This window comes from Solea senegalensis, unplaced genomic scaffold (assembly GCF_019176455.1).
Source record: "Solea senegalensis isolate Sse05_10M unplaced genomic scaffold, IFAPA_SoseM_1 scf7180000012744, whole genome shotgun sequence".
Lineage (NCBI taxonomy): Eukaryota > Metazoa > Chordata > Actinopteri > Pleuronectiformes > Soleidae > Solea > Solea senegalensis.
In genome coordinates, this window is record NW_025320685.1 from 15,930 (window position 1) to 28,360 (window position 12,431).

The window sequence follows — 12,431 nt, forward strand, 5'->3', positions numbered from 1 at the left end:
AGCTATTTTCTCTCTCTCCCACACACACACACACATTTACTATAAACTATTTTTAGAACACTGTACTGACTTCCATCCATAACTTTAACCATAACCACAATTCAGAACTTAGCTATACACATTAAAACAGTTCTTCAGAAATAGAACCACGTCTTTATAAATAAATAAATTGTCAGAAAATGAATGGTTCCTTGATGCTGAAGTATGATGTTTACCTTTTATCCAAACAAACATTTATCCCGACCGACCAAACAAAGCTTTGTTACAGTGCCATGATGACAATCGATATTTTGTTGTAGGTTGATGCTCAGGAGAACCCACAAAAAGTCACAATACATCAGAAGATGAAGCATTACTGAATAAATATGTACAGTACAAGGCAAGAAAAAAACCAAACAAACACCTGTTCCGAAGCATTTTTAATTAAAAATGCTGATAAATAACAAACACAATGAATGAAGTCCGATACAGCAATCAATTTTAACACTTCATGAATAAGGAATAATAATAAACACATGAATGAATGACAACATATATCTTAAGAATTAAATATGACTTTTGTGCATTTTTGTTACAGTTTCCCTTTCATACAGAATAAATACATTACATTGGTCACAAAGTAAAGCTTTGATGCAATAAAGGAAAGGGGTCGACATTTCTACAGTGTCTCAGCTAAAAACAGAGCATCATCCAAACCTTCAGTGTGCGTTGCCAGCAGCTTCATAAAATAAGATTCTTAATAAAATTGTTTGTCACACCTGCCAGTCCAATTTTTAGCACTTTCACCTATAATCACACACAAAGCCAATGACAATGCCCACCCTTTAAATGGATGTATAATGAATTTGGTCAAAAACTTTATTCACCAAAGGAAAAACAAACATTTATTCTCAGACGTTCAGTTTGCATACTCACTTGGGTTACCTTGTGCAAAATAATAATGTGAAGTCAAAAGCTTAACTGTTATTACATGTTAATGTATGTCCAAGCACATTTCTTGACACCTACTGTTTGGTATTTTCATAAAATTTATATTCCTATAAAAATTATAACTATAAACTATGACTAATCAAGAGAACCAGGCACAAAAAATGACTCAGTCTGTTTGAAATCATGCATTAATATCAGTGGAAGATTAACTCTTGCTCTACATGCTTATTTGAAATGAGAGGAATTTTGGAAGCCAGTCTATTTAGAGTCCACTACTTCACACGCTGCAACTGTAAAGCTATGTCATTATTTCCTTTGAACCCGGTGAATGAGTGCAATTTAAAACATATAATAGCCCATAATTCAAGTTGTCAGATTTAGCTGATGTAACTCCATTACTTCCATTCACTTGATAAAAAAATATACAGCAGGTAGGCATGACCCCTATCAGATGGACTCTTCTAAGTCAAGTAAAACTGAATGTTTGCAAATGTTTGCATGTACTGTATGTGGATGTGCGAATATTGTACATGTGCATGCAATGCAAATGATGTGTCTACACTCATGATACACAGTGTCATGAGTATGGCTTTACTTGTTCTTGTCTTCCAGTCCACTCTCTGCTCTCAGAGCCAAGCTGCTGGCTGAAATGTAGCTGATCCAGTGTTTGACGTCTTCTGGAAACTCGGGGCACTCGATCTACACAAGCAAACACAACAATTAGCCGAATGATGAGGTAGAATAATGTCAGTGGTCAAGTTCACAAATAACAAGTTGAGAGTCTTGGCAATTGGCAATAATCTGACTTTGAAGATACAGAACAATTGAGGGTAATTTAATGTAATGATTTAAGTTGTGACTATGGTATGGTAAATCGTCTGTAGCGCTTTTCTAGTCTCGATGACCACTGAAAGCTGCTTTAGACTAGTTTTGTTTTTCACTCACAGCTTCAGTGTATCTATGTGCAGCACATTGTCTATCACACATCTTTCATATCCATTCACACGCTGCCAGCACAGCTGTCAGGGACAACGTAAAGATAAGTGTCTTGTCCAAGTACACATCGGCATGTAGACTAGTGGAGCCTGCAATCAAACCCACAATCTTCCAGTTGAAAGACGACTAATAATATTACTTGTATGTTCTCAAATGTCTTGTTTAATGATTTTCACATTCTGAAAAATCAGAGCTTGATTTCATCATCAAAAAAAAAACACTCAAAACCAAACCAATAAGTCCATTATCAGAATTGTTAATTTTGTTCATTTTATAATTTATTGCAGCCCAAGTGGTGTGAGATTCCACCCTCCCCCCACATCATTATGATTATTTTATTCAGTTCCATTCAAAAACTGAAAAGAAATAAGACATACTGATGTTCAACACAGCCTTTTTTTTAGTTTCTGATGTCTTTGAAATAATGGAAAAAACATTTAAAATGAAATGTATTGTACCGCTGAACTCTCCTTAACTGAGCCGGACACATAGAGCCTATTTAAATGTAGGTTATGTCCTTTTGATAAATTCAAATTCAATAGCAAGCCTTCCACATTTCTCTCCATGTTCTGCTTGAACTCACCTTTCTTTTGCATACAAATTCAATAATCTTCTCTGGGCTGCAGCGCACTACATTCTGCCTGCAGAGCATAATCGCTGATACGAAGCCGTCTTTCTTGGACACAAAGCGCTGCTCCAAGTAAAAGGCCTTCTCATCCCAACCCACTACTTTGGTCCGAATTTCAAAAGCCTCACGGAAGGCCAAGGAGCGGCGATACCTGATGGTGGAAGCCCCGACCACCATTTTGGCTCCCAATTTGTGCGAGGCCATGAACAGCCCGTTTCGCATATAATGGTGAAAGCGGGCAAAGTCACACTCCCTCAGGTATCTGGAGTTGTTCATGTGGCCCATGTAGTCCAAATCGTGAGGAAGGACCATGCCATCAATGCTTTGTTCGGCTAGAATGTCCCATATTCTGGGTTGGAACCATGCCTCGAAAAACACCTGGGCCCCACGCAGGAAGTACCATACATCAAGAGTGCAGAACAGCAGGAGGAGGGCTCCCAACACCAACAGCAACATCTCGCTGGAACAAGATATTTACATGTGTTAGAAACAATTCGATTGCTATCAGATATTGCTATATCACAAATATTAGGTTATTAAGTGACTTTAATATATATATATATAGATAGATAGATATAGACATCATTCTGTTGATTACATGTATTTGTATATATTTAATATATAGATAATATTTAATGTGCAATACTTAATCAATACAAAAATATTAAAGATAACAAATATGAAGAATATCAATGCAACAGCCTTTACAACCAGGAAAAATCATCACAGATACCGTATCACAACATCCAAACTCTAAAACATATGGTCTTAGAGTTGTCTCATGTCATAATATCGATATATTGCCCTTCAACCAACACGTTAAGCTGGTTGATAAAAGCTGACAGATCAAAAATTACAAATGATACACAAACCATTCATTAAACATCACTTATGGTCTCGCTCTCTCTTCAATGAGTATATTTTGAATACAATCAACATAATAAGTGCAATAAAAACAAACAACCTGTCAAATTAACTTGTTTAAGAATGAAGGAGAAATAGAGAAGGATTCCCAATCATGCGGAAATGCAACATAACTTCAAACTAACTTTTGGATACAAAATAAAGTTATACTGTAAACATCATTTAAGTAATAACTGGACGGACGTTTGTTTACCTCTACAAGCACTCACACGACTGACGTCGCAAGTGAAATATTTAGATTATTTAAGTATCTATACTTAATAGGATAAGCATTAACCTCTGCCTTAACTTGACATAAAACCACTCCGTTTATGTTCAAAAGTGACAATGAAGATAGAGAGAGAAAACAAAGATGTGAGAAAAATGCGTTTGCACTCCGTGGAAGCAAAAGCACGGAGCAGCAAAGTCCTGTCATCGCCTCAACCTTGACAGAGCTACAGCTGCAGAGCTAACGCTGCTCCACCTGCTCAACCTGCTGTCACAGCCAATTCTGCTAGCTTAGCTTAGCTACTGTAGCTGCGGATACACGACGGCCGGGGCCGAATATAAACTACACTTGTACGAATAAAACCGTCACCCCTACTTGTTGACATACCCGGAATCCAAGCAGCATTGGTCGTAAATTCGACACAGGTGTACATTTGTAACTTTAAACTCACCGTGCGCCCGGGACAAAGCGATAACATTAGATGCTAAGAAACCGGTAGAATGAATGCAAATGACTTCCGGGTTCTCCGTGACGACAGTCGATGTCATTTGTCGCCGCGTCGGCATGGTTACATGCTCACTTTTCGTCCACCGCATTCACGTAAAAAGCCAAATTCATGCATCTGAATTATGTTGTAGCACGACCCAGTATTTATTTGTAATTCAGTAATCAAGCTTTTTTGTGTAGCATTTAGAAAATAAACTTTTGCCAACGTTGCATAAAAACTAACAGTATAACTTACAAATATCACTTTAAATGGCTTGATTTGGCCTTCTGCACAAAGGGTGAGGATATTTCATAGTATAGTATAAAGTCACTAACTTCCGGGACAATGAGCTGGATACTTCTGAACAAACGAGACTTCATTTACCATGATCACACGCTACTTCCTCAGGCCATCAAACAAGGGCCGTTTCTCAATACTCAATTGAGAAACGGCGAAGAATTGGAACAGCACTTGGACTGAGGCTGATGACATTTTCACAAGTACGGGAGTACGCAAGTACGCACAAGTATGGATATTGAGAAAGGTCTTTTGTTATTGTTAACTGGGAGACCCCCTAGTGGCAGAAATATCATACATACATACATACATACATACATACTTTAAAGTTATTTTATCACTGCAGACTTAAATGTCTGCTCCTTGGACAAATTGTTTGGTTTCTCTTTCTCTCTATAATACTATAAGATGTTGGTCTTGCTATAATGTATGTTGTGATTTGACGCTACACACACTGAATAGGTCGATTAATCAATCGTTTACCTGCTTGTACTGTATCTCCTGCTCAGCCAGCACTGCTCGTGTCCTTTATGTTCATCTGTCACACACAGGTAACAGATGCACTGACTGTCAGTGCGGCTTGTCGTGTCGTGGACAGATCATCTCCTGCAGCTTCTTGGACGCAGACACCAGCCTGTGTTTCTTGAAGGCGACATGGCTGGACGTGTACGTCGCAGTACGAGGCCAAACACACCAGACACGACTTGACAGCCTTGTTTTTCCTCCCGGTGCACATGTCGCCTACCTCGGCAGGGAAAACAAAACATGGCACTGGTTTGAGTGCAACCAGTTAGCCAGTCCTTCTTCTCATACCAGCTCCTGTCTTTCGTTTACTGTTTTATGGTGATGTTCCGTTGGTCAGGTCCGAGTTATGTAAGCTGAAGCTTTTCTTGTATGAAACAGCTTTTTTTTTGTATGAAACAGCAGTTGTTTGTACTTTTTTTCCATGATGAATTCGGCAATTAAGCGCTGGTAAAGTTAGCACAACTTACAGAGAAGCGAACAGAGGCCTTTCCGTTTCGGCCGTGGGAGGTCTCAGTGATGCATCAGTGTGTATGAAGAAATCACGTTGGGGCGAGCAAACTAAAACTGAAACACAGTATCATTTTAACAACATTTTATCCTAAGCAATGTTTATGTTTTAACTCAAGACTTAAGAACTTTAACATCCCAAATCGCTTTTATTCTTTACTGGGACCATAACCTGTCATTATCCAACTAATTCACAAGTCCAGTTTATCAGGCGGCTTTGTCACCCGACCAGCTCTCGTAACAGTCCCTATAGGTCGGAGGTGACTTCTGTTTCTCCTGAGGAGACCCCTGTTGGTCTCTACCATATAAGACCTTGGTGTATTGGCTGATCCGATGACTGCTCCTGAGGTTCTCTCAGTGGTAATCCAGACCTTTTGACCAGCAGTCAGTTCTGGGAGAGGTCTTGAGCGGTGTCTCAGGTTGTAGGTTGCGGCCTGCCTACGCCTTCCCTCCTCTTCCCTTGTGCGAAAGGCCTGCAGGTCTGGCCACTTACGATCCAGCTTGGTTGTTGATTGGGGTCTGTGCTCTGCCTGTCCATTCGCTTGAGGTTAACGGGGACTGCTGGTCGTATGCACGAAACCGTTCACCTTTGTGTTCATCCGCTGATGAAAACTGAGGCCTGTTGTCTGATATGACAACTTCTGCAGTCCCATGCCTGGCGAAGACCTCTTTAACAGCTCTAGTTGTCACTTCAGCCGAAGTGCTTTTGAGCTCCGCTATCTCAATGTAGCTTGAAAAATAGTCAATGACTATATAAAGGTAATCCTTCTTGGACCACTCAAATAGATCCATGCCCACTTCTTGCCACTAGCGTTCTGGAAGGGGAGTGGGCATCAGTGGTTCTGTGAGCTGTGTTCTGTGCGTTTGACATAGGTCACACCTTTCCAACATTTGTCCTATCTGGGCTGAAATGCCAGGCCACCAAACAGATTCTTTAGGTTTTGCTCTGCATTTTGAGATCCCCTGATGTCCTTCATGCAGTCGCTGTAGCACATCTGTTCTTAAGGGGGGTGGAATAACAATCCTCTCTCCTTTCATGAGGAGACCGTGAGCGATGTGGAGATCCATTCTGTCCTGCCAGCATGGGCTGATGTCTCCTGAAAGGAGTGATGAATGTCGTGATTCTTGCGTGAGAGGAATCTGCCAAAATCCAAATCGGGCGTCAAGTTTGGTGAAAATCTTGGCAATTTTCATCATTGCCTGAGTTTGGTCAACGGCTGGGAGGATGTGACGTTCTCTTTTCACAACCGCATTCAGGGGAGTGAGGTCCACACAGATCCTTGGTGGTTTCTTTCCTGGTTTCGGGACAACGACCATACCAGAACACCATTCTGTTGGCTGCGTGACCTTAGAAATAACTCCCATGTCCTCCATTCTAGTCAACTCTTCCTGCACTGCTTCTCTGGGGGGCAAGGGGACCCTTCTTGGTGCGGAGAGAGCCATTAGTGTGGCACCTTGGTCAAGCACTATGTGGTAAGGCTCTTTTAATTTGCCTAGTCCTTGTAAAAAAAACATCTGGATAGGCTGCTCTAAAGTCTTCCTCTGTTTCCATAACTGCATCTATTCTCTCTACAAGCTTTAAAGCTATTAGAGCCGGTCTACCTAGTAGTGCATGGTCTAGTCCTGCCACTATGTTGATGTATTGAGAGGTGAGGTGTCCTATTGCTGCCATGTCTGCTTTGAAGCAGCCTTTTACCTTAAGTGGGTATTTACCTGGCCCTACCAGTCTCTTTTTGGGCTCTGCAGTTTCCCATCTCACTCTGGCTTGTACAGTCTCTCAGGTATTGATGTTACATCTGCCCCACTGTCAAGTTTAAACTTAACATTCTCCCCATTTAGCTGGATTTTTTCCATCCATGGTTCTGATGCGTCAGCTTCTATGTCACCTAGGAAGTAATAATCATAAGTGTCTGTGACGCCCTGAATTTCTGTGACTTCACGCAGACCTACTACATCCCCTGTGTGACATACTGCAGCAAAATGTCCCTTTTTCTTGCATTTCCTACAACCTACATCTTTCGTTGGGCAGTCTTTCCATTAATGTTTTTGGCCACACCTGCCACAGTCTCTATGTGTCTGGTTATTTGGCTTCTGTTGCCATTTCTGTTTCCTCTTTTTTTCTTGGTGTTGATGGCATCCATGTTCGCTTTGATGTCACCGTGAAGTATAGTCTGCTGTCTCTTTACTGTTTCACTTTGTCTGACTTTTTGTATTGCCTTAGCCAGTGTCAGGTCAGAGTTCATTTGTAGGTGTTCAGACAATCTCGTCTCTTATTCCAACCACTATTCTGTCCCTTATGAGCTCCTCCTTCAGTACACCAAAGCCACAATTTTCAGCAAGTTTGTGCACTGCTGTGAAATAAGCCTCTACAGTCTCACCGTCACGCTGACGTCTGCTACTGAACTGCGCTCTTTCGAAGATTATGTTGTGTTTTCCGATGTAGTGCTGCTCAAATGCTGCTTTGACAGCATCATATTTCTTTTTGTCTGCATCAGACAGTGGTAAAACTGCTAGGACATCATCTGCTGCATCATCCATTGCACAGAGAAGAGAATTCACCTGGTATTCTTCCTCCTTTGTATCGAGAGCCGTTGCCATGCGAAACCTCTGGAACCTGCGGATCCACCACGGCCATTCTGCTGGGCTTGAAAAGTCGAACGGTTCTGGGGGTGTTAACTGTACAGATGTCGCCATCTGTGTTGATTCCCACGTCCTTTCACGTCCGGAATCCAAGTCCTCTGGCGCGCCCGTCTCTCTCGACTCACTCGCCAATGTGCCCGTGCTAACGAGCTAGCCTCTAGCCCAGGGGTCGGGAACCTTTTTGACTCAGAGAGCCATGAAAGCAAAATATTTGCAAATTTATTTCAGTGAGAGCCATATAATATATTTTAAGACTGAATTTAACTAAATGTGAGTATAATAAACCTCTGAATTTATTCTTTTAAATAATGTTGTTATAATACTCTTCGCGCAGTGTGTCACCAGCAGCATATCTTGCGATCACACTGAACTGCGACAAATGACTTACGTCTGTTGACTCATCCAAAGCCAGGGAATAGAACGGTGCTGCATTTATGTCATTCACTTGCGTTTCCTCCACTTCCAAAATCGATGGATGGATTAAAACAAGTGATAATATTTTATGTTTTATCTGAAAAGCAGAAATCTGCGAGCCAGATGCAATCATCAAAAGAGCCACACCTGGCTCCCGAGCCATAGGTTCCCTACCCCTGCTCTAGCCCATATACTGTTAGGAGCTCTACTGTCGTCTTCGTAGCGGCCAGTTCCGCGGAGACTTACAGTTCACCACTTTTGACACCATGTATAATAATAACACAGGACACCAGTGAGTTGCTTTTTAGTCACTCTGTTTACTGTTTAGCCGGAAGGACAATGTTACACACATTGAACTCTTCTTCTTAGAGAGACAAATTCTGGCAAAATGGTTTTGTCCTTTACATTTTGCACAGGCAGGACATTGTCTTTTCATTCATCAATATAGAAAAACAAACTACTAGATAAACATTGTACCCACAGTGTTGACACACTCCTGACTCTTGATCCAGTTCTGAATCCAAGTTCTGAAGCCAAAATCTAACAACTTCTTCCATCTTTATACATTTTATTAGAAAGATTACTTTCAGAGTTACGCTGCTCACGTGTCCCATATTTCCAGTTACAAATGTGTGACCTCACCTGGTGTTGCTTCAGCGACTGAACTAATATCCCCAGACTGCGTAGTGTCTCATTGTGTCACATGATGAGGAGAACCTACAATCACTACATCCCTCACTGTCAATCAAAGGAGGAGCATGACTCCATTAACAAGCCTGATACCTCTTTCACTGATGCTGTCCAATCATTCCTGGAAGACTTTCTGCAATAATCCATTGAGATCTGATGAAGGCCAAAGGTCAGGTTGGGGTCAGCGATGACTGGAGGCAAAGCTGACAGCTCAGGTGGAGCATGGAGAGACTGAAAGCCCTGCAATTACAAGCACACACACACACAGGAGGAGTGAAGTTTGAGTCTATAGTGAAGACCTTAAAGGGGACTTCTGTGATTTTTTTTTCCAACTCGTGGTCTGTTTGTAAATGTGGGTGTGGCAGGGAAATGTACTAACAGAGACATATGGTGTATTTCCACCGGCTCTACTCGCCTCGCCACGCCATGATTAGGCTGCATCTCCACTACAAAAAAAGTACCTACTTAACAAGGGCGGAATCATCACTGCACGGCTGAGTGAAACTGCGGTGACTTTGTTTTATACACGACACACACACACACGAGTGACTAGTGACTTGACACCAGACACCTGTATTTGTTGGAGATTAACCCACATTTTTAGGATTGTTAAGCAGTTTTAACTTATCTACAATTCGGCACTGTTCGGCTTGATTTCTGTCCACACGTTTCAGGAGTACAGCCCGCTACTCCACAGACTACAGCGGCAGCGGTCTGTGATGAGATTTCCTTGGTCAGTGGCCGGCAGTCTGACCAATCATCGCATAGTTCTCGGCACGCTTTTGGAACCTTGGCTGAGCAGGTACTAAAAATATGCTAGTGGAAATGCTACTAAAACTGGCAATTACAAAAATCCCGGTGTTCCCCTTCAAATGAATTAACAAATCAGATTTGTGTGTTACCTGAAGGAAATGGATGTGGTCCGCAGCCTGGGACAATTTGTCCTGTTCAGCCTCGTTCTTCTTCAGTGCCGCTATCTCCCTCTGGATCTTGCCCAGCAGCTGCTCAGCCTGTAGGTCGGCCATCTTCTCCTGGGCTTTGATCAGCTCTCTCGCTTCAACAGGCTTCAGCTCCATTGACCGAATCAGTTCCTTGAAGACGGCGCCGATTTCATTGGCTGCCGTCCGAGCGGAGCGCTAGTGGGCGGATGTTTTTACAGTCACAAAAGACATGCTCCAAGAAAATAGAACACTAAAACCCACAAAATATCAATAACGATTCACAGTAATATAGAAAAGGGAAGGTTGCTGCTGTGTCTAAAACAGAAAGAGTGTTACCACTTACAGTGAGAGAGAAAATGGCATGTCTCAGCTCCTGAGCATCCTTTTCTCTGAGCTGAATCTGCAGCAGGGAGTTTTTCTTCATGTCACTGAGCTGCGTCTGGAGCAAAATATGAAGAAAACATGAATCTTACGTTGCTTCGCCTTCACAGGAAATGTGCTTCAGGAATTCGCTGTAGCAATTAGATAAGGCAGGATATATCTTTTAAAATCAAGTCGAAAATGATCAGAATATGATTTAATTGTTTTAATTTGATTATGTAATTTTGTTTATGTCTTATAAACCCATGAAAGATTTTTAGCAGTTTAATGAACATGGCCCCACAGCAACATGAAAGCACATTCCTGTTTTGACATGTTAGCAGCTGATCACCTGACAGTGAATCAATCACATGATTCCTTGCCTTTAGGCTGATCAATCAGCACCCTGACTTTTAAATGACCTTCCTGTCTTTAAGGAAGGTCAAAGTTCTTGTCACCATCATCGTTTACGACTATTTTTTAATTTATTCTTGGTTACTGCTGGCTGTACTTCAATTTGCCCCTCTGCGATTATAAAGAGAACTTTGAGCTCAACTCAGATTTCCAATGCAAAAAGGGTGATTTTCCACTGGGAAAAAAACATGTTGCACTTGATCAATTTGATCGACATTAATTTAACTGTACATGTATTCAATTTTTATCCATGGAAATGCAATCTTCTGTGTAGAGCATTGTTGCCAACAGTGACTAGCCTGAGATATATTTGCATCCATTATTTTTCCAACTTCTCAACTAGAATGTGATCAACTCAGAGGTGACATCAGTCATATGATACCAATCTGTTTTCATTGTTATTTTATTTTGCTGACTTTTTCTGTGGTTCTGGTGTGACTTGGACAACGAACTGGATACTTCTGAACAAACGAGACATCAATTACCATGATCCCATGCTACTTCCTGAGGCCATTAAACAAGGTCTTTGTTATTGTTTAAACTGGGAGACCCCCTAGTGGCAGAAAGATCATACATACATACATACATACATACATACTTTAAAGTTATTTTATCACCGCAGACTTAAATGTCTGTGGACAAATTGTTTGGTTTCTCTTTCTCTCTATACTATAAGATGTTGGTCTTGCTATAATGTATGTTGTGATTTGACTCTACACACACTGAATAGGTCGATTAATCAATCGTTTACCTGCGTGTACTGTATCTCCTGCTCAGCCAGCACCGTGTCGTGTCCTGTATGTTCGTCTGTCAGACACAGGTAACAGATGCACTGACCGTCAGTGTGGCAGAAAACCTCCAGCAGCTTGTTGTGTCACGGCCAGATCGTCTCCTGCAGCTTCTTGGACACAGACACCAGCCTGTGTTTCTTGAAGGCGACAGACTCGTAGTGGGGCTGGACGTGAATGACGCAGTTCGAGACCTGTGTTTGGTCTTGTACTGCGTTCACGTCCAGCCCCACTACAAGACTGGACAGCCTTGTTTTTCCTCCCGGTGCACACATCGCACTGCACGTTGCCTGCCTCGGCGAAACTTTGGTTCGAGTCCGTCGTGTGTGCCTTCGTATGTGCCTTTGTGAATCTATCATCAGAACCTGTGTGACTTGTCAGTTTTCCAACCTAACTACCTAACTGCTGTCTAACTGTATGACAATCAGTTTGTTGTTCTGTCCCGTAAGTTTCCAGGTTTCCCTTCTATTCAAGCTTCTTCTTCCTTCTCAGCTTGACCTATCCCCCATGGGATTGATTCATTCTGTCGTTTACATTCCCAATTTGTGCGAGGCCATGACCAGCCCGTTTCGCATATAGTGGTGAAAGCGGGCAAAGTCACACTCCCTCAGGTATCGGGAGTTGTTCATGTGGCCCATGAAATCCAAATTGTGAGGAAGGACCAAGCCATCAATGCTTTGCT

General features: G+C 41.9%; 1 protein-coding gene across 1 annotated transcript; it reads right to left on the reverse strand.

The window, feature by feature from the left end:
• Positions 1 to 406: 406 nt before the first annotated feature.
• si:ch73-52e5.2 (protein THEM6) lies at positions 407 to 4,201 on the reverse strand. Its single transcript, XM_044015037.1, has 3 exons — positions 4,138 to 4,201; positions 2,510 to 3,014; positions 407 to 1,629 (listed from the first exon to the last, which is right to left on the reverse strand). The coding sequence occupies exons 2-3, from the start codon at positions 3,008 to 3,010 to the stop codon at positions 1,522 to 1,524; spliced, it is 609 nt and encodes a 202-aa protein (XP_043870972.1). The 5' UTR covers positions 3,011 to 3,014; positions 4,138 to 4,201; the 3' UTR covers positions 407 to 1,521.
• Positions 4,202 to 12,431: the final 8,230 nt, after the last annotated feature.

Coding starts and splice junctions, on each gene's coding strand:
- si:ch73-52e5.2 (XM_044015037.1), bottom strand. CDS start 3,010: ATGTTGCTGTTGGTGTTGGGAGCCCTCCTCCTGCTGTTCTGCACTCTT. Junction 1,630..2,509: donor AATTTGTATGCAAAAGAAAG/GTGAGTTCAAGC, acceptor TTGCTTGTGTAG/ATCGAGTGCCCCGAGTTTCC.